Genomic DNA, 21,315 nt, shown 5'->3' on the forward strand with positions numbered 1-21,315 from the left:
CCTTCCAAGCTGGATCTTCTAGGGTGCGTCAGGGTAGCCCGGTAAGAAAGGATGGAAAGGGCCTTGCAGAATGAGGGAGCACAAGAAAGGTGTTGGAGCTAGACCAGCACATTCTACTGCGGGAACTAAGCCATTCCAAATGAACAGAGTAAGATGTGAGGGGTAAAATGGCAGAAGGACTGCAGACAGATCTAGCTAGGTGGAATTTTGAGGGTGGTGTTATGTCCACTTTATGTTTGGTTTGTGTGGTCCCTGGTAACACATCTGTTGATTCAGGTGGAGGCGGTGCTCTGGAGGGGAGGGGCAGGTGGGGAGAGGGGTTGGAAAGGTTTGTAAGCCAGTCAAGAACATTTGAGAAGTGTTTTGACGGATTCTCTGGGGGCAACATAAATGGGAGGAAGAAGGGCAGTGGCAGGGCTGGAGAGAGGGTGGGTTGAGAAAGAGCTAGGTGGTAAAATCAAGAGTTGGTCAGTTGTTTCTTTGGGGGGGGAGGGGCAGAGAAAGGGAGAGAATCTTCAGCAGGCTCTGCGCTGAGAACATGACCTCTCACAACCCTGAGATCATGACCCAAGCTGGAAATCAAGTCAGTCGCTCAACCGAATGAACCACCCGGGCGCCCCTTGAGTTGGTCAGTTTTAAGGGATGATGACAACATGTTAGGTGGCAAGAAAAGGGAAGTTAATTTTAAATTTGGAATTATATAGCTTTCACTTCATGTTAAAGCTTTTGAGAAAACTTGCACCAAAAGAATTCTGCTACCCCCAACTCTGAATCACTTACATCAGAGAATTGTTTTCTGTTTTGTTGGTTTAGTTTTTTACCCATTAAAGTCCACGCCCTGCCCTAATAACAGCTGGTGTATCTGGGTCAACCTTTAAATGCTATCACCCTTCATTCTGGAGAGATGGGGTGGGGGAGAAGGGTAGTAAACTTTATAAAAACTCAAGTCAGGGCTATCCATTATCACCTAATTTTCAGTTTGGAAAGTTCTGTCTTGCTTTTTAGACTACATAAATGTGTATCTAAAGTGGAAAATACAACAAAACACTCATATTGTCCCATGTCCTAAAGCACTGAGCTTGTTTTTTTCAAAGCTTACAGGATTTTTTTTAAACATTTTATTTACTTGACAGTGAGTGAGTGAGCACAAGCAGGGGGAGTGGCAGACAGAGGGAGAGGGAGAAGCAGGCTCCCCGCTGAGCAGGGAGCCGGATGCGGGGCTCGATCCCAGGACCCGGTGATCATGACCTGAGCCGAAGGCAGACGCTGAGCCGACTGAGCCACCCAGGGGCCCCTACAGGATTTATTTTTTATTATTATGTCCAGTTAGCCAACATACAGTCCATCATTAGTTTTTGATGTAGTGTTCAACGATTCATTAGTTGCATGTAACAGCCAGTGCTACCGGATTTTGTTTTTAAAGATTTATTTATTTGAGAGAGCAAGAGGGCACGAGCGGGATGGGCAGACGGAGAGAATCTCAAGCAGACTGTGCTGAGCGCGGAGCCCGACACAGGGCACGACCCTGAGATTAAGACCTGAGCGGAAACCAAGTGTCAGACTGGGCCATCCAGGCACCCCGCAAAGCTTACAGGATTTTTAAGTAAATTTCACTGTCAAAGTGAAACAGCTAACTGTATCTTCCTGCAAATTTAGTGCCTCCCTGGGATCCTGCACCTGGGTACATGCAGGACCTCTCATCAGGCTGCTCGGAACAAAGGTGAGCTCTTCGTAGTTTGTTCATTCTCACTGAGGGCCACGGTTTCCTGTAACCCTGTGTCTCGCTTTTTTTAGCAATTTGTTGTAGTTGTTGACTAGCAGCATATGCACCACTGAAGTGAAACTCTAATATGACAATTATTATTACAGATTAAATTGCCTTGGGAGTTAAAAGGACGCCATGTGGAGATTAGCGCTGGCTTTGTTTTTTCTAACATTCCACCAGAAGGTTATAGGATACATACTTCATCATCACATATCTTTTGAAATGAAAAGACTGCTCTTCTTGGGTGAATCTGGAGCCAGATCATTATTAATTATTAATTACAATGTTGTGCACTGTAATACAGAAACAAGCGGCTGCTGGCTCCCTTCCCTACTGGAGCCAAACTTGCCAAAAGATTTACCCTCTTGTTTACCGAACACCAGGGGGCGCTCTTGGTAAGTTAAACTCGGGAGGAAAAAAACGAAGCCGAGCCCAAACCAAATGGATGAGAAACTTGCCAACAACTGGAACAATAATTGCCAGTTCTGATTCGTAGAAAGGAAAGGATAGGTTATGATCTCAAGTCCTGCGCGAAGAGACACAGCAGGCCAAGAATGTGTGCTTGTTCAAACAAACAAGGACTGATGTACAGGGCACCCTAACCTCCCTAGCCTTGTTTTCATTTCACCTCTCACTCAACACGCTGACTTCACAGTTGTCTGCAAGAAAGCAAGCCAGTAACCCACACATAGGGCAAAACCGGGCAGTTCATAACAGGAAGCCTTCCAGACAAGGCAACACCTATACTTTCCTACTATTTCTGAAATTATAGTGCTCTTCCTTTGAGTATGTCTGAGACGACGCACTTCGCTCTCATTCGCCTACATTAGTCTGAAGGCTTCCTAGGACACAAATACTGTCCCTTGCCCCTACATCAGAATTTGTCTAACAGAACAAAGAGGAGCCTCTTAGATTCTTGGTGTTAAGTGAATGAAATGGCTAGGCATTTTCAAGTTCCATTTTTATGTGCTTTCTCAATAATAACCCCGTAAATGCCGACTCTTCTCCATACTTCTCTGAAGAATCCAAGGTTGTGTATTTTCAAGCTAGTACACTCTTAAGACCCAAATCATTCCAGGTTATAAGCATTCCCTGCAAACTAAATATATGAAAATCTGCATCTATATGAAAGAAACGGGAGGGTATTTATATTTTTTTACATTAGATTCCTCACAGGGTTCTTTTATGCATTTGTATACATTTAAAATAATTCAATAGAGGGGCACCTGACTGGCTGACAGAGGGAGAGAGGAAGAAGGAGAAGCAGGCTTCCCACTGAGCAGGGAGCCTGAGGTGGGACTCAATCCCAGGACCCTGGAATCATGACCTGAGCCAAAGGCAGACGCTTAACCGACTGAGCCACCCAGGCGCCCCAGTAATGCATTTATGAAGATGGACCCACCCACACTTGTTCAGTTCCTCTTGACACCAGATATTCAATAGCCACCTCCACAGGATCCACAAGGGGAGGTTGGAGTCCATCTTCTTAGCATGTCTGTGAGTCCTCCATGTTGTGTACTGGCCGACTGTCCATGCTCATTTCACCATGTGAGCACTCCTCAATGCATACACACTTGTGTGTACCCACTCTACTTTCTCTTTTAACTTTGGTTATGGACTCTGGGCTGCTTTTCTACTTTCTTCCAATGCCCTTCACTGTATTTTCAGTCGAAATCTATTCTTCCTTGGCCACCTTATAATTTAATCTTGAGATAATTTTGTCTTTTTAAATTTTTTACAGCTTGTTGAAGGTTTTCTTTTTGTTTCATTTTTGTTCTGACATTTGGAAAGATTTCTTAAAGATTTTGTTTGAAAGAGAGAGTGTGAGCGTGTGCACATGCAGCAGGGGAAGGGGCAGAGGGAGAAGCAGACTCCCTGCTGAGCAGGGAGCCCGCGGGGCTCGATCCCAGGACCCTGGGATCATGACCTGAGCCAAAGGCAGACGCTTAACCAACTGAGCCACCCATGTGTCCCTGATATTTTGAGTTTTTAAGTTCCAGTGTTAAGTTTAATTTCTGCAAAGTCCTGTTTAAGGATATTTGATTCAGGCTAGTTCTTGTTGCAGTTCTCTTCTGCCTTATCGTTGAGGGGAGACTTTTCATCAGCTGTAAACGATTCTCATTTTGTTTTCTAATGGCAGTGTTTATAGATGTTGTCTTCCTTTTTCTGCTCATTTGAAAGGCATTCTTTTCTTGACTTGCAGAAACAGTTGGTTCTATCCAGGCAGAGAGGAGGGGTTTGCGTGGCTTACTGGAGTTGATTCACTAGTGTTCTGTTGGTACAGGGAAATGCGGTATTCCCCCGAGAGAACACTTTTATTTTGAGCTGGGAGGGGTTGTTCTCTTCTGATTCTGTGATTTTTTCCATCCCTGTGAGACCCTTGCTTCCTTCTTGCACTTTACCATCAAGTCTCCAGGAGACCTCTACCCCTTCTCCCAGAAACGGTACCTTCCCCAAACAGCCACCTTCAATCTCGTGAACTTTCAAACTTCTTCCTCTTGATGACCCAGTGGTCAGTGCTCTGCTGAACCAGGGTCAGATTTATCAAAACAGATCTTCCTCGACTTACAACTGAATGAACCCATGGTAAGCTGAAGATGCCCTTAATACACTAACCTACCGAACATCACAGCTCAGCCCAGCTGACCTTGAGCGTGCTCAGAACACGGAGGTTGGCCTACAGTTGGGCAAAGTCATCTAACACATAGCCTGTTTAATAATAAAGTGATGCACAGCTCATGTAATCGCCTGGATACTGCACTGGAAGTGAAAAGCAAGAGTGGCGGTCAGGGCACAGAACGGTGGGAAGTGGGTCGGTTGTTGACCCTCGTGGTCACGTGCCTGCCTCAGAGCTGAGGCCACTGCCGTCACCCAGCATCACGAGCGAGTATGTACCACGTGATCCATGGCCTGGTAAAAGATCCGAACTCAAAATTCCAAGTACAGTTTCTACTGAGTGCGTATTGCTTTTGCACCATTGTAAAGTTGAAAAATCGTTGAGTCAGCCATCGTCAGTCAGAGACTGTCTATATTTCCATCACTTGTGGTGGGGTCTTCCCCCCCCCCCCCCCCCCCGCTGTGTACTGCCACCACCAGGCCTGTTTCCCTGGTCCCTTTATCTTATAGTTTCCACCTGACTCTGCCTTCACGTGGGTCCTGATGCTGGCCTCGGAGGCTTAGTTCTCTGCTTTCCTGCAGGTTGAACTTCTGTGTCTCACGGTTATGCTTCGGGCATGCGTTCTAGGTGACTTACTCGGTTCTCCTTGTCTGCATGTATTGGGAAGATTACGAAAGAGATTCAGATTTAGGCGGCTGCCGATATTTCTTGGAAAACCAGAAGCTCAAGTACCTCCCCTTAGACACGAACACCCAGCAAGAATAACCAGACGTGTGAGCAAAACCTCTAATATGAAAGAGAAAAATTAAAATGAACACAAAGCAAGGTTAAATACTGTATCTATTAAGCAGAACTGGTTCTTATATACTAAAAAAAAAAAAAAAAAAAAAATTAGAACAAAAGAGAGCTCCTGAAAATTAAAACCTGATAATAGACATGAAACCCTCGCTGGCAAAACTGGAAAAGAGACATAAAAAAACGTAAAGGACAGACACACAGTAACTAAGAGCAAGAGGCACAACCCAGTAGATGCAGTGTCTGGACCATGGGAGGTCCAGAAAGAGCAAGAGAATGGAGGGGGGACATAATTAATGTAATCGTTTAAGAAAATGTCCCCACACGTAGGGCATGAATTTACAGACCACATGCCTACCACACTAAAGAACACTGGAAAACTACAGAGTTCCAGGGACAGACAGTAACTCCACGAGCTTCCACAGAGAAAAAGCAGGCTTCATCTAAAGAGTCAGGCATAGGAATGGCTTTAGATTTCTTACCCTGAGCACAAATTTTAACTCTTAAGTGACTCTTCAGGTTTAGTTGCCTAATTAGTTCTCAGTAACATAATCACATTGCCACACGTTGGACTTCCCGGGTGAAAGCTTATTTGCTAACTGGCTCCCCACATGAAAGATAAGAATGTAGGGCCCTGTCCAGCCCCCCAGCCCGTCCCCACCCCCCCAAGTGGACAGCACACTTCCCATCCCCCATCTTCCTCATATAATTCCGCTGTAACTTAGATCAGGTTGATACTTCAGACTACTGGTGGTATTCAGAGCTGGGACGCAGAGTAAATAGTGATGACTTTTCGTCCACAATTTGCTTGTATCCTCATGTCCTGATTTTCCTACTTTTCCTGTGGCTTCTAGCCCTTAGCAGTCTGGAGCAGTTGTCTCCCTGCCTGCCTGCTAGGCAGCCGTCTTCCTGAGGTCTCCTTTCCCCATTGTTCTGGAGACCCCCTCCACCACTCTGCTGGGTCTCCTGTTTCCTGGATCCCTTATCTTCCCCTTTCTCGGCTGACTTCCTCAATCTGGGGGAGCATGTCCTTCACATGCCTTCCTGCGAAAGGGTATGTGGGTGGTAAATTTTTCAAGACCTGTGTCTTTGTTTTACCCTCACACTCCATTGGTAACTTGCCCGAGCTTAGCACTCTCGTTTGGAAAGCATTTTCCTTCAGCATTTAAAGGCATTGCATGCACCTCACTGGCTCTAGGTAGGCCCTTCATGTCATTTGTCCAATGGTTTATCCTTGGGCACTTGCCGTATTTCAGGTGAAATTTACTTGCTGGTGATAAGGAAAAGAATCTGCATTAAAACCAACAGCAGAATGGGGGGAATGGATTCCTGACCTTGGATGTCCAAAGAACGATCCTGAAGCGGTAGAGTCTGGGCATCTCCTCGTGAGTGTTTGTAAGTGAACTGAAAACCTCCAGTCCACGAGGACATGATTAACCATATGGTGTAAATATTTACCACTGTGGTCTATGGCCACCACAGAGTCCTCACGCTTGGGCCATGCGCACCTCGGAAATAATCTGTACTTCATTTAGGTCTCACACGGCTCGGCAGGTGTTTGTTTTCAGATGAGAAAGGCTCCAATGGTCACATAATTAAGTGACTGGGCCAGAACTAAACAGAGATTTGTCAGTCCTGTGCTCTTTTTACAACACGACCTAATTTAATTAGTCTTCATCTCTGACTTATTTGCCCTCTCCTTTAATCCACCCCGCTATATTTCAGTACATTTTCCCAAATGCCCCACGATAGGCTAGAACATAACAAAACCACCACACTAAAGTTCTTTAGCTAAGAGATAAATGAACATGTACACTGATCTCACATTACAAGAGCGCTTATATTTTAGTCTCTGACCATGACCACACGAATTAAACTTTTGTGCATACACACACAGGACACCTGTGACAATTACAGATCTATGCCTAATGCCCCTTCCTGTTTGCTGCAGAGGGGTGACACAGATATACTCAACAGCACTGGTGTTAGAGTAATTTTTAAAAATTCTATTGAAAGGGCAAGAATCCAAATGTTGAGAATCTAAACAAAGAGCTCATGGATCCCGTGAACAGGCTAATTACCCCTGGGATGTTTCTAAAATTGTTAGACTCCTATGGTGACTGTTCTCTCTCTCTCCCTTGTTATCATTTATAAAAAGCAATACCAAACGTTCTGGACTAAGCCAGAGATGTGTGATAGAAAAGCACTTTATCTGATGGAAGGGCCCATTAAGAAAGTCAGTGTATGATAAAGGATTAAAAAAAAAAAAAAAAGACAGCTGGAAATAACAACCATAAGTTTTTCAAGATCATTTATACATCTTTTTAATTAGATTAGCTTTACAAGCAACTTGAGAGCTCTTTCATAATGAAACACTGCTTTTCAAATTACATGACTTTACCGTCTGTGTATGAATCCTGAAATTCTTTGCCTGCTGTTGATAAAGGTCTGTGTTTTACAGCTGGTTAATGTGTTGAATGAAAAACAGCATTAGAAGCTTTATCTTTAACCAGGATTAAACACATATAGGCCATGAGTAGTTTTAAATTTTGTTTTAAATAGAGTCCTGCTTGGTGACAAGTTAACAGTCCCACTAACATGAAACGAACAGATTTTAAATGGATACTAAAGAAATGGCTATCCTGGATTTCCTGATCCTTTCACAATCATCTCCAAGAAATTTGTTACAATTTTCTGAAAAATACAAATTTTAAGACCTGCCTGGAAAGCACACGCACAGACAGTAGAATCTGACACTTTGCACAACTGCAGAGATACACATGTGAATGACACAGGGGTTCCCAGAAGGAAAGGCTGTTGCAGTCCCACCTTGACAATCACACGAACCGCCCCCCCAACAGAACACAATTTCTACTAGACCTAAAAACGACAGCGCTTTCGAGTGGGGGCCCAGCGCAGCACGCCGCACCGCAGACCAGAGGGCAGAGACACCTTGCACCCCCAGGTCCGGCCGGCAGAGGCACTGACTAGAGAGAGGTTTACATTGCATTGTCTGGAACACAGAAGAGGAAGGAGAACAAAACCGAGCACGGGCAGGAAAGACAACAATAAACTCGAATTTTCTCCCGCAAGTTCTCCTAGGTGAGTTCACGATACTGAATCTTTCATCCCGCCCTAAGTCCACGCTGTCGGTTTCACTAAACAATTTTTTTTTCATGTTTTACATGAACAATAGCAATCTTTTAATAAAAATTACTGAGCTTTCCACAGAAAAGGTCTCTAATTGAATACAAACTATACAGATGCTAGAACTGTCATGAGTTGAAATATACAGAAGTATTTCTGTACACACATTGTGGCAAAGATCAAGGACAGAGACAGAAAACTGAAGTGGGCAAGGTCTAGACCCATAATTCATGCTAAACATGGAGACCACCCTTTGGGCTCTGCTAGAGATCAGCCCAGGAAAACAAAGTCCTAGACATCCTTCCCAGTTCATACATCAAAAAACAGAAGTCTGGGAGGCCTTGTGTGATAGTGTAATAGTCCCTCTTTTTTCTGAAAAGTAAAAGAAAAGTCACAAAACAGAATAGAATAATAAAGCTACCTGGTTTTCCACTTGTTTTGTATTTTTAAGCTAAACATCCAGCTTTCAGTACTGACAAAGAGGCGAGCATCGCGCCTGAGGAATGCCTGCCCTGGCTCGGGTCCGAGGATTCGCTAACATTCGGTCTATACTAACGCGGCTCAGCCCCGGCGCTCAGTCTCCCCCTGAAGCTAGCCAACAGAAGCCAGGTTCTCCACTGCAGACCATGTGCGTCACAGGAGTAGGAAGAAAACGTAACAGCAAAATTGGAAGTACGATCAACTTGACAGGAAGCAAAAGGACAAGTCTTAGGAAGGGGATGTGGTCACCTTCTACATCTACAGGATATACCTGAAAGCATGAGAGAGCCCTTTGTCTTGGGAACTTGATGCTGAGGACAAACTCAAGTTCATTTAGTGCCAGTCACTTTAGTCTTTTAAAAATACTAACTTAAAAGAATAAAACCTGGGTATTTTTTTCTTATAAAACATGAACCAAAAGTTACTGGTAGTAAACGGTGATGGTTTTACTGTTAATGTTTCGTTATGAACAATGTCAAAAACACGACAGCAGCAATCTTTAAGAGCTCAAATTAGTGTAAAAGACAGGACTACAAAACAATCTGAGTTTTAAGTTGGCGATTAAAGTGCTCCTTTTCTTATGGTAAGTAAAAAGGAAATGAAAGTAATCATCAGTCACTGGCAACAATCATGATAAGAGGTCTTTTTTAGGGCAAAATTTAATAGTACGAAGAAGTTTACAAAAATAGATTGATGCTATTTGGGGGAGTAATACTGTAATTTTTTGTCAATTCAGTTTTGATGTATTGTACCTGATCATACAAAAATTACTTCAAATTCAAACTTACTATATAAAAAAGGGAGAGATGAAATGAACTCATCTAGATGACAGATCTGGCAAAATATAAGAATGAAAAACTTCTACCTAGGGCACTTATTTCACGTCCAGATGTCAACCCCATTTTCTGCTGGTAGCTTATATTCTTCCCATGAGCAATCACAGGTTTGGAGTCAATCATGCAGTACAAAGTCACACAGTCAAAATCTTCTTTCTGATGCAACACGACAAAGTTGTTTGTTTCCTTATAAAAATGCCAACTGGTTGTCTATTTTTCTTTATCCCATTTATTCGTATTCACAAGTTAACAAAGAGCTTGCAATTATTGTAGGTGAAGTGGGGTATTGCTGGATCAAAGGCTCTATAAGACGTCTTTACTGATGGAATCAGAAGGCTTATTGAGTTCAACCCTCACACCTTTTTCACCTGCAAGGGAAAAAAAAAACATTCATTCATTCATTCATTAAGCACCACAGAGCATCTGTTATTCTGATACTGCTTCCCACTGAGCTCCTAACAGTGTGCACAATGCCTCAGCTTTGCAAACATACATCATCTGAAAACTACTGTACTCGCTACCCCACAGCATTGTTATAATGAACGCGTTACTCTGAACTGGTAAACCTTTAAAGGGAAAAGCCATTCTCTACAGAGATAATTTTATCTCCTTTTACTTGAAAAGCAATTTGAATTGCTATAAAATAGCAGTGTGTTCAGCGTCACTGAAAGCACCCCACTAGGGTTCTGCCACAAATAATAACTTTAAAAATACACAGAAAAAGCAATGCACATCCAATTTTGTAATTTTACAAAAGGCTGATGTGGGATTATCAATGGCTCATGAAAATACAGCGAATCAGTCATGTGAGCACTGAGCAGACTTTTGGAGCTGTAAGGTAGGGTTAAAGAAAAGAGGGAAGTGGTCCATCCGATGGAAAACTAAGACCCCCTACTCTCAGGAGACAGTTCGGGGTGGGAATTGGGGATGGGTGGGGCTGGCATCCTGAAGGATCTTCAGATTCGGTTCAAGTGTGTTGATTTATGGACACCACTGGCTGGCAGGGACGGGCTCGACACGCCTGTCTGACTTTTGGTTTCGGCATTTCAATTCATCTTCTTTGTATTCATTTTCTTCATGTCCACATTCAACGTGGAAGACCCGGATATTCTTTAGAGCATGTACATTTAAAAAGGGAAGGGTATTTATTGACTTCCTTCTAACAGGAGAATGAGAGGAAGCCAGATGGCAGTTAAGTTGGGCAAGTTGGGCAGCCGGTGACTGGAAAGGGTAATCACAGAAAAACTCAGCTTGTATTTGAATCATTTGCTCAGGCTTCTTGCCTCAAACTTTCCTCATCTTTGGACAATGTTGTTCGTTAAAGAGAACAATGAAGATGACTTGAGAGAAGTCCTCTTTTACATAAGGGAATTAAGGAATCTGACAAAAACAAGGAGCAAGTCTTTGTGGAGTTAATAAAGACCGTGTTTGCGCTCACGGCCAGCACCGCGGGACTGCGGGGCACCTGCCTTGCGGGATACCCTGGCCCCAAATAACGTTTACCTGTTAGATATTTTACTTTAGCTCGTGCTCTCTCATCTGCATCAAAATACCAAACAGTTATTGCGTACCTAAAAGAAAATTTAGAATAGGGTAAGAATGATCACACTGGGGAAAAAATAGTGGTATGCTCTTGCAATGGTCTATTAAAACGTGTAATGCCAAACAATGCCTCGACTGGATGTGTCAGAGGATAACTGAGCGCAGTAACAACCCACCTCTCCAGGAACCTCGACGCTCAAGAGTGCAGCAGAGAACCAGGAATAGCCAAAATGGATGTTGCAAAGTTGAGGAGTTTTTAGGGTTTTCTTAATACCTACTTAACCGGCTTGCTTATCTGTTTTGCGACCCCACAGCAGATCAGAAACAGACAGGAAGAAAGGAAAAGAACGGCCCTGGCAGAAAAAGCACAGTATCACTAGCACAAGTTCTCAAAGAAGAGAAGAGAAGCAGAAGAGGACCCGAGGCCGGGGCCCTGTGGCGAACGGGAGGGCTCACAGTTCCAACAGCTTCTGAGGACATCACTGTAGGACAGCAAAGACCAACAGTGGAGGTTTGTAATTTTATAACCTGGTGTCATCAAGAAAGAGTTAAATTATGCTTAGAGTTTTGGGGATTTTTATCAAAATAATTACACTGTGTTTGACATTTAAAGTTTATTTAGCTAAACTTTATTCCTCTGAAAATTTCACTTATTTGGAACAGTTCGTTCCACAAATAAAGGAAGACTCTCTGGTTTATTAAATACTACAAAGCACACAGTTACAATCCTGGTCCCAATAATGGGGGAAGTGTACATACACCATAGGAAGTAAAAACACACTATACATGGGAATTTCCTTAGTAGAACACAACAGTTAGTTAAAGTATCTTGCAGATTCTGGCCAGTGTTCCCTGGGGCCGGGGCGGGGGGGTGGGCAACACTGGTCGAATGAAGAGCCCGTACAATGTGACAGACCTGAATCAGGAAGGAGTCAAAGGCAGAGTAGAGTCAGAGCCTGGAAGTCTGGACAAATGGGGAAAGTGAGGCCCACAGATCACTCAGCTGCTGAGTGATGACACTGAGGTCAAAGTCTGGCCTCCTGACTTCCAGATTCTGCTCCTTCCATGTAGCCTCTTCTAATTTCCCAGGTGGCCTTGGGAATGGGAAAGGGGCACAGATAGATAATTTTCTCTCTTTTGCCCATGCCCCAAACTTTCAGTTACTTAGTAATTAAAGTCTTGAACTTGAACAACCTTGACCTTTCTCCCAGAGCTTCCCTAACACTGTCATAACTCCCTGCTTCTGGTCATTCTGGGCCCGGCTGAGCTCCCCTCTTCACTGTGAAACCTGGCCCATCTATTCCATCTGTTCCAATTAACACCATTTTCTCCCTCCTCTGAGTCTTGTAGTATCTATCCTCCACAGTTGTCTGGCATTTACTACCTAAAAATGTTCATTATTTATTTATTTAGAAATGATACAAGCAGACCATACTCAAGATTCCATAAAAGGGAAGGTCTATGAAGCAGGTTCTAGGTCAAAAAGGGTTTTAAAGAAACAGCAGGGGCAGAGATGGGCACTGGGATGCCGGGAAGAGAGATGGGGGATTTAGGATGGCACATCGTGTGATGGGACAGGATCCCCCCCCCGGTGTCCATTCATGGCTTCCTAGGATCTCTAGTCACAAACTACTCAGCTTCCTGCCCACTATGTGAATTAGGGTTAAAGGCAACATAGCTCAGGAAGAAGCAAGTGATAAAGGAGTGCCTGGCTAGCTTAGGTGGTAGAGCATGCGACTCTTCATCTTGGGGGTCACGAGTTTGAGCCCCATGTTGGGTGGAAGGAAGGAAGAAAAAACGAAAGAAAGTAAAGGAAAGGAAGAAAATAAGGAAAAGAACAGAACCAAGAAAAAAGAGAGGTGACAATAAAGTCTTTGGAATTCGAACCTCCCCGGGGCTGGCCCGTGCCTCATACCACCAGGAAAAGCCAGCTCTTCTCCCGGGGTGAGTATGGCTAAGCCTCTTCTCACCAGACCTAACAACTGCAGGCCCATAACTCACTAGCACAAGATTCAAAGTCCCTTCTATAATGAAAAATAGGTATTTACAAAATAGTGCAATTTTTCTACAAATATTTATAACAATGTCTGCAACATCTTCTAGTTTAAGAGTCTTAACATTTCAATGTATAAAGTGTCAAAAAGTATAATAAGGCTCCTAGATGCTTATTATTAAAGCTAACGCATTATTTTTCTAACATTAACTCCCCCACGTGGCAACCTTTCTTTTTCCCTCTTCATTTCTACTCTCCAGGTGCCTCGTTTTTCTGCTTTATTTAATTTTCCTACATTATCCCTTTCATTTTCTTCCCTCACTGCCTTTGAAAAGCTGTCCTTTTCTTTCTCTGTTGAATGTTTCTGTCCCCCAAGTGAATCCACTCACAGAATCAGAACGGATTATAGTCAGAGACGCACAAAATAATGAGACAGGCTGGAGGAAGGAGAGGACCTGTACTTCCATTTCTTACCCCAAATGGAAGTGGTTATGCAAAGTCACAAACTTTTAGCGCTAACTGGGAATAAATCATAAATAAAATTATTCAAATTAAAATAGTTATGACTGAAGCGTTATGATAAAGGTAACTAAAGAACAGGAAGATACTCACTAGAAAACTCTCAAGTATATCCTACCTATCCCCCTCCTCTCCTACCATAGTCTTTACCAATTTTTTCTTAAAAGGAATACTACACCTTGTAGAATATGCTGGTTGTACTTCATGAGGGTTGCGACGGTCAGACCAGAAAAACAGCAGTCTATCAAATTTGGGTTCAATGTCAGCAAACTGGGCTTTGCCTTCTGGAAAAATTCGAAGTATACCTCCACTTACCTATGGAAAAGAGCCAAATATGTGAGTATGAGAGCAAGAACGCTACAAAATGAAATTTAGGGAGGAAAAAAAGACCATTTCAGAATCAAAATTCTTAGTTGGATTATTCACAAATGTATCTCAAATAACAAGGTATGAAGAGGAGTTGAGATTCCAAGCACATGCACTGATACAAGGAAAAATTCGTTTCTTGTTTTAGGGATTTCTGTAACTACTGATGAAACAGAAGTATTATCTGAATTCAAAAGGCTTAAAATGACACTTAGAACCAAGTTGTAAAAACTAGTACATGTTTCTTATTTAGGGATACTTATGATGTGCTTAATTAGCCTATTCTTTAAAAATGTGTCCGTTTCAAATCATCTTGACTAAATTACTCTAAATGGTGATGTCAAATAAACGGTTTATTGTATTTTAAGGTTCAACAGTAATTAGTAAGACAGTCACAAGTTTAATGCCTCTTACTTAAAGAATTCAACTAGGGACGCCTGGGTGGCTCAGTCAGTTAAAAGTCTGCCTTTGGGGCGCCTGGGTGGCTCAGTTGGTTAAGCGACTGCCTTCAGCTCAGGTCATGAACCTGGAGTCCCAGGATCGAGTCCCGCATCGGGCTCCCTGCTCGGCAGGGAGTCTGCTTCTCCCTCTGACCCTCCCCCCTCTCATGCTTTAAAAAAAAAAAAAAAAAAAAGTCTGCCTTTGGCTCAGGTCATGATCCCAGGGTCCTGGGATCGAGTCCCCATGGAGCAGGGAGCCTGTTTCTCCCTCTGCCTCTGACTCTCTCTCTCTCTCTCATGAATAAATAAGATCTTTAAAAAAAAAAAATAATGAATTCAACTTCATCAGTACAAAGTGTCATCATTTATTGTCACCACCATCATCACTGTGGTCGTTACTAGAGATTATAGCTCTCCCTTTCCAGACTGCGCCTGACACATTGAAGGCTACAGCCTGTTTACAGAACTGGATTCCATCCAGAAAGAATAATTACTATTTACCCCAATACACATCCATCTCTATTGGGGATTAGATAGACTCACCTATTCATTCTAATACAGACTGAGTATTCTGGGACCGGAGGTGGACCCCGGGTACAGAGTAGGGAATAACATACAACGATGTGGGCCTCGTGGTATTTACAATCTGGGGGGAGTTAAAGCGAGGCCAAACCCACCCACAACTGAGTAGCCCTTCACCCTTGAAGAACTAAGCTCCTAAGCAGGTAGATGCTTAAATTGAAAGGAACTTTAATACTTAATCAAGACATCATGGAAGCTGAGCCTAGAATCTGTAGTTAGGCAAGGTGTTTATCAGGCTCATCCTTAAGTTAAATTCAAGCTACTTGTACCCTTGCCCACCTTCCTCAGGTTCTGTTCAGATTGATTCCCACGGCACTCATGCAAACATCTAAAGAATCTCTAGACTGTGAGCAAGAACACATCCTTTTCTTCCCCCTGACCTCTGACTGGAGTCACTGGGAATATCACAGGTGATCTGCTGGAAATGTTTAAAAAGAGATAATTAAAGCTTCTAATCTTCCTCTGGGAAACATTCCCTGACCCCTGAATTAGGTGGCCACCCAGGCGGTCCCACAGCAATCTGTCCTGCCTGCACTGGGCCTAACCAGTTGTCACTGTTAATCTATTGATCTGTACCTTCCACTAGATCCCAGGCTCTATGAAGGCTATTTCTATTTCTGCTCTATCTCCAGCACCCAGAACGATGTCTGGCACACTGCACATATTCAGTGCAATCTTGCAAAGAACTTTTCAGTTCTACATAAAAAAATACTAATAAGGACTTTTTTCAGCTTATGCACTAATTTAAAAACTATATATTAATGACCCTGGCTAGGTCAGATCAAAATTAAAAGATCAGCCTAGAAAGAACCTAACAAAATACAGAAGTTAGGAGTTGCTCAAACATATTTCTAGCTTTCAAGATACTCACAAAATTGGGAAAAAATAAATTTTTAGAGCACCTGGGTGGCTCAGTCGTTAAGCGTCTGCCTTTGGCTCAGGTCATGATCCCAGGGTCCTGGGATCGAGCCCCACATCGGGCTCCCTGCTCCGCGGGAAGCCTGCTTCTCCCTCTCCCACTCTCCCTGCTTGTGTTCCCCCTCTCGCTATGTCTCTCTCTATCAAATAAATAAAATCTTTAAAAAATAAATAAATAAATAAATTTTTAAGTTTTAACCAAAATTATACTAATCTGTTTTGTGCATTAGGCTCAAGGCAAATGACCAGATTTATGTCTCTATTTTAAACTTTGAAAGCTATAACGGAAAAACCATGCTTGTTAACAGAATGCCTTGAAATTTACTTAATCTACTTAGCAGTAAAACTTACCTCCCTTTTGAACTCGGACAGAGGAGAATCTTTAAATCAGTATGACACAGGAAGAGCATGATGAGCATATCCTAAGTTTTAGGACAGGACTAGGTTTTTACATATTTAAGACTTAGTGGTTTTCATTTCTGTGTATAGGTTTGTGTGGCGGGGAAGTGTTTTTTTTTTTTTTAAGATTTTATTTATTTATTTGACAGAGAGAGAGATAGCGAGAGAGGGAACACAAGCAAGGGGAGTGGGAGAGGGAGAAGCAGACTTCCCGCGGAGCAGGGAGCCCGATGCGGGGCTCGATCCCAGGACCCCGGGGTCGTGACCTGAGCCGAGGGCAGACGCTTAACGACTGAGCCACCCAGGCACCCCGCGGGGAAGTGTTTTAAAGGTTATTTGGTTTTTAAAAATTGCCCTGGCTACACAGGTGTGTTCATGCTGTGAAAATCCACAGGGCTATACATTGTGTTCACTTTTCTATCTGAATATTTTGCTTCAATAAAAGTAAATAAGGATTTCTAAAAATCAACCAAAAATTAGTTTAGACAACCTCCAAAGCAATAAGAAAGCATGACATACTTCTGAACTTTCAATCATTTAAACTCAAGTGAAACTCAGGCCAATATTAAAGAAATAAATATTTAAAACAAGAGAAAATTAAATGTATTGTACACTCTAATTGGTTTTACAGGATTTGTCAGTATTGATAAACTTCCAGTTTTTTTCCATAATCAGGAAAAGAAGGAATCCTGCCTCCAATATTCGATTAAATAACCGAATGCCAGATAAGATCTCTGCAACAGGAATAAGTAGGAAATAATCCACAATAGTTGTTTATATATAATCTCTCTTAAAAGCCATTATAAAGCAATTATTCGCAGAGGAGTTTTTTTTTTTATTAAAGCTATTAAAAGGTGTATATTTTAATGAAATACATTTTGGTAACAGTTAAATTCTGGGGGGGCACCTGGCTGGCTCAGTCGGTGGAGCATGCGACTCTTGATCTCGGAGTCGTGAGTTCGAGCCCCACGTTGGGCGTAGAGCTTACTTAAAAAACAAAACAAAACAAAACAACAACAAATAAAAAAAGTTAAATTTTGGATGCATGCCCCAATATCTGAAAATAAGGGAATCCACTTTTTGAGATAATATTATTATGTTTCACTTTACAAAGATCCACTCCTAATACCCAAAACTGAAACAAATCTAAGAAATTTTTAACTATTCCATGTGTTAAAGTAAAGACAGTCTCCCTAAGAGGAGTATGAGTCTTAATAGCTATGGGGGAAAAGATAAATGGTCAATTAAGTTGCATACCTTGGCATCCCAGTCTTTATTAAGATAATATATACACGTCACACATCTTCCATCTCCATTTGGATTATCAACATGACGTACATAACCCGTTCCATTGCCTGGATAACAAGCAACCATGGCCTGTAATAATAATGATGATGATTTTAAAAGTCTATACATAGATGAATAAAAAAGGCAAAACAGCATATAAAAGAAATCTCTGATTTTTGTCTACTCCTACACTTAAATTCTTCTAAATAAAAATCATATTTTGTAGATAAGAAGAGGCAAAGATAGCCTATGTTGACACTTATAAAGAATACAAGGGTAGGTTGGTGAATAATCCAAGGCCTGGTGAGGTCTGCCTAATGGTGAAGGGAAGAACCCACATGGGAGAATCAGAGGCCAGAAGGATTGCAGGACACACTTTCAGGATCTTTATTCACACTGATGATCAAGATCAAGTGAGTTTTTGTTCTGCTCCATGGGAGGCTCTGTCCTTCCTGAGCTTCCTGCAGACAGAACACCTGCATTACTATCTGACAGCCAAATACCTCATCTGACACTGTCTCTGAATTTAGAAGGTCAACTTCAAATATTCACTCACTTAATTTCCATGATTAAAAAAAAAGGCTTACATGACAAATTAGCATGTGACTAATTCCTCTTCAAACCAGAAAATAATTTTTTGCTCACATTATAACAAGATGTAGTTCAGAAGATTGTTTGGTATTAAGCATGAAGGTGCAAGAGAGGTCCAAAATAAAAAGCACCGGAAGAACACACGTGTTCTAGAACTGTAGTACATACTAACCGACTGAAACTCTAGAGTGATTTCACAGAAAAAAACCTCAGGAATTATGAAGAAAACAAAAACAAAGATGATCAAGGTTACCACTTATTCCTGAAATCTTTTATTTCTCCAATTTCTTCATGTATTGAAGTCAACAGGTCAGTATTAATGTCAGTGAATCAGTATAAAGCTATCAAACAGTAATGAGATTACATCATTATTTAAGATAAAAGGCAAATGCTAATTTTTAAAATTCATATTCAACTGATTAGTGAATAAGTAACTCAGTATTCCACCTCTGAGAGACTAGGCAGCATTTTAAACCTGAAAGCTTAAAAAAAAAAAAAATCACATTTTCCTAGACACCCTGGACCTACTGTTTTTTCAGAAGCAGAATTTTTGGTGAATATTCATATGTCTCTGTTTTTCCTGATTCCAGATAGACTTAAATGCTTTCTTTTGGGACTTGAGGCTGTTAATAACAGGCAGAATAGCACGGGTTTAGTGGATTTAATAATGCTCAATAAAAGATAAACAATTTCCTTGTCACTAGCTGCTAATGTAAGGCACATGCAACAGACCTTGAACAGGAACGATAAGAAGATACCAGTTTAACAGAGCAATTAACCCACCTATAATTAATAAAGACAATTATTGTAAATTACATGATACAGTCTTATCCACAAAAAGAATGAAAAACAAAAAAACCCAAAAACCCAAAAACCAAAAAACCCAACCTGAACTCTTCTCTAAAGTGGTCTCATCTCGAAAAAGTTCACTCAGGCATCTCCAACTATCTGGTAACCTCAGAATCTCTTGTGCAAAGAACAAAGGGGAAAATCTTTCTTTGTTCATCCACCCCACTCCACCCCACCCCATCCCATCCATCCCATAGCAAACACCTCCTGAGCACCAACTATGTATCTGAAAGGCCTTGGTGGGAAGAGAGGGGGGCAGTGACTACAATGATGAACAAAACAGAGTCCCTTGCTTTCATTTATTAGGGAACCAAGCATGGTGAAATAACCCATAAACAAACATGTATAATACACTGTTAGGTAGTTATCTTTTCATAAAGTTGAAGGATATAGAAAACAACAGGATGATTTCTAGAACAGTGGTCAAGGAAGACCTATGTGAGGGGCTCACACTGAGCAGGGACTTCAGTGAAGGGAGTGGCAGGTTGTGCAAGTATCTGTGGGGTCAGCATTTCCGGCTGAGGGAAAATGAGAGCAAAGGCAGAAGTGGGTGGGCCAAGTGGTAAAGCACCGCAGGCCAGCTGGACTGAATGAGCAAGGGCAAACCACTGGAGGGCTCAGCAAGCCCTGGTCAGGACTTCGGATACTGTTTTAAAAGTGACAGGAAGCCAACGGAGATCAATGATCAATGGAGATCAATGATCAATGTTTTAAGAAAGTAAGTTTCAACTCTGTATGAATAAAAACTAACAAGTGCAATAACCTCCGTATCACCCACTACCTAGTATTTTTTGGATGTTGACTATTTGCCACACACTATTTTAAGTAATTTGTGTGTACTAACTCATCTGGCACAACCACATGAGGTAAAAAGTATCATCATCCTCATCTTCATTTAACTGTTAAGGAAACTGAGGCCCTGGGGGCGCCTGGGTGGCTCAGTTGGTTAAGCGTCTGCCTTCGGCTCAGGTCATGATCTCAGGGTTCTGGGATCGCCCTGCTTCGGGCTCCCTGATCGGGGAGAGGGGAGCCCGTTTCTCCCTCTCCCTCTGCCCCTCCCCCTACCCGTGCTCTCTCTCGCTCTGTCTCAAATAAATAAATTAAACCTTAAAAAAAAAAAAAAAAAAGGAAACCGAGGCCCAGAAAGGCTCATTAACGTTCTCAATGTCTATGACTGTAGAGGCAGGTAGGAATGCAGGCAATGTAGTTTCAGAACCCACATAACCGCTACTCCAGACTGTGGGCAGGACGGAGAGAGAGAAAGGGGCTGGCTGGCTACTGCAGTTTCTAGGAGAGTAACACAAAGGAGGCCTGCCCAGGGCGGCAAAGTGGGGAGAATTCTGAAGGCAGAAAACCAACGTGACCCGCTCATGGATCGGAAGCGGAGAGTAAGAAGAGTCAAGGACGACTCTGAGGTTTTCTCCCTATGGAATGGAATGGATGGGGTTAATGCTTTCCAAACATGGAAAGACGAGGTGAAGGAGTGGTTTTAATAACACGCATCATGGAGGAAAGGAGTTTCTCAGCAATGGTCGTGAGGAGCCAGACACCCCAGAACAGAACAAAACTGCAGACATCAGGATTATGCCTCAACATGGGATCTGTCTGTATCAGTCACCTTGGGTGACATGGTGGTACCCAGGGTGGCGACTGGTGGAGGGATGCAGTGAAATGAGAAGAGCCCAAACAAGCAGATTCTGCCCCAACCTTCAACTAGGGGCAGCATTTAACTGCAAGCTGGTACATAACTGTGAGGGAAGCAAGACAGGAGTAAGAGTCCCAGAAGATGGCCAGACAAGCCCCTCCAGCCATACAAGGACAGACTACAGGAGAAGGACAGAGCCTAAGCACACCCAGAAAAGACAGGCTATCACAGAAAATCTAGAACCAGGGGGCCACACTCCTAGAGTTCTGGGGAAAGAGAAACCCTGTAGGAAACCTGCAAAGGTTTGGAAGGGTCATGAATTTATTCAAGTAATGCATGGCCCAATAATGACACAGTGACACTGCATTTAGTAACTGATGCATGTACCGAGACTCCTCTCCATTGGGACTATAGCAAACATAAAAAAGGTATTTCTCCAGGTATGGGGATTAAGGAGTGCATTTGTCGTGATGAGCACCGGGTGATGTATGGAAGTGCTGAAACTAAGGTAACCCTGTATGTTAACTAACTGAAATTAAAATCA

General features: G+C 42.4%; 1 protein-coding gene across 4 annotated transcripts in view; it reads right to left on the reverse strand.

Annotated features, from left to right (window-relative positions):
* Positions 1 to 7,485: 7,485 nt before the first annotated feature.
* The window catches only part of EGLN1 (egl-9 family hypoxia inducible factor 1), a 59,087-nt gene continuing 45,257 nt past the window's right edge, over positions 7,486 to 21,315 (reverse strand). Inside the window, exons 2-5 of one of the 4 annotated variants that reach the window (XM_036069088.2) lie at positions 17,657 to 17,776; positions 13,873 to 14,009; positions 11,144 to 11,211; positions 7,486 to 10,008 (exon numbers count right to left, since the gene is read on the reverse strand). In XM_036069088.2, the coding sequence (XP_035924981.2) occupies positions 9,944 to 10,008; positions 11,144 to 11,211; positions 13,873 to 14,009; positions 17,657 to 17,776 (390 nt within the window). In that variant the 3' untranslated portion in view covers positions 7,486 to 9,943. The remainder of the gene's footprint in view (positions 10,009 to 11,143; positions 11,212 to 13,872; positions 14,010 to 17,656; positions 17,777 to 21,315) is intronic. The other 3 variants (XM_078077705.1, XM_078077707.1, XM_078077706.1) reach the window with 3 other exon arrangements.

Source organism: Halichoerus grypus, chromosome 7 (genome assembly GCF_964656455.1).
Source record: "Halichoerus grypus chromosome 7, mHalGry1.hap1.1, whole genome shotgun sequence".
NCBI classification, from domain to species: Eukaryota; Metazoa; Chordata; class Mammalia; order Carnivora; family Phocidae; genus Halichoerus; species Halichoerus grypus.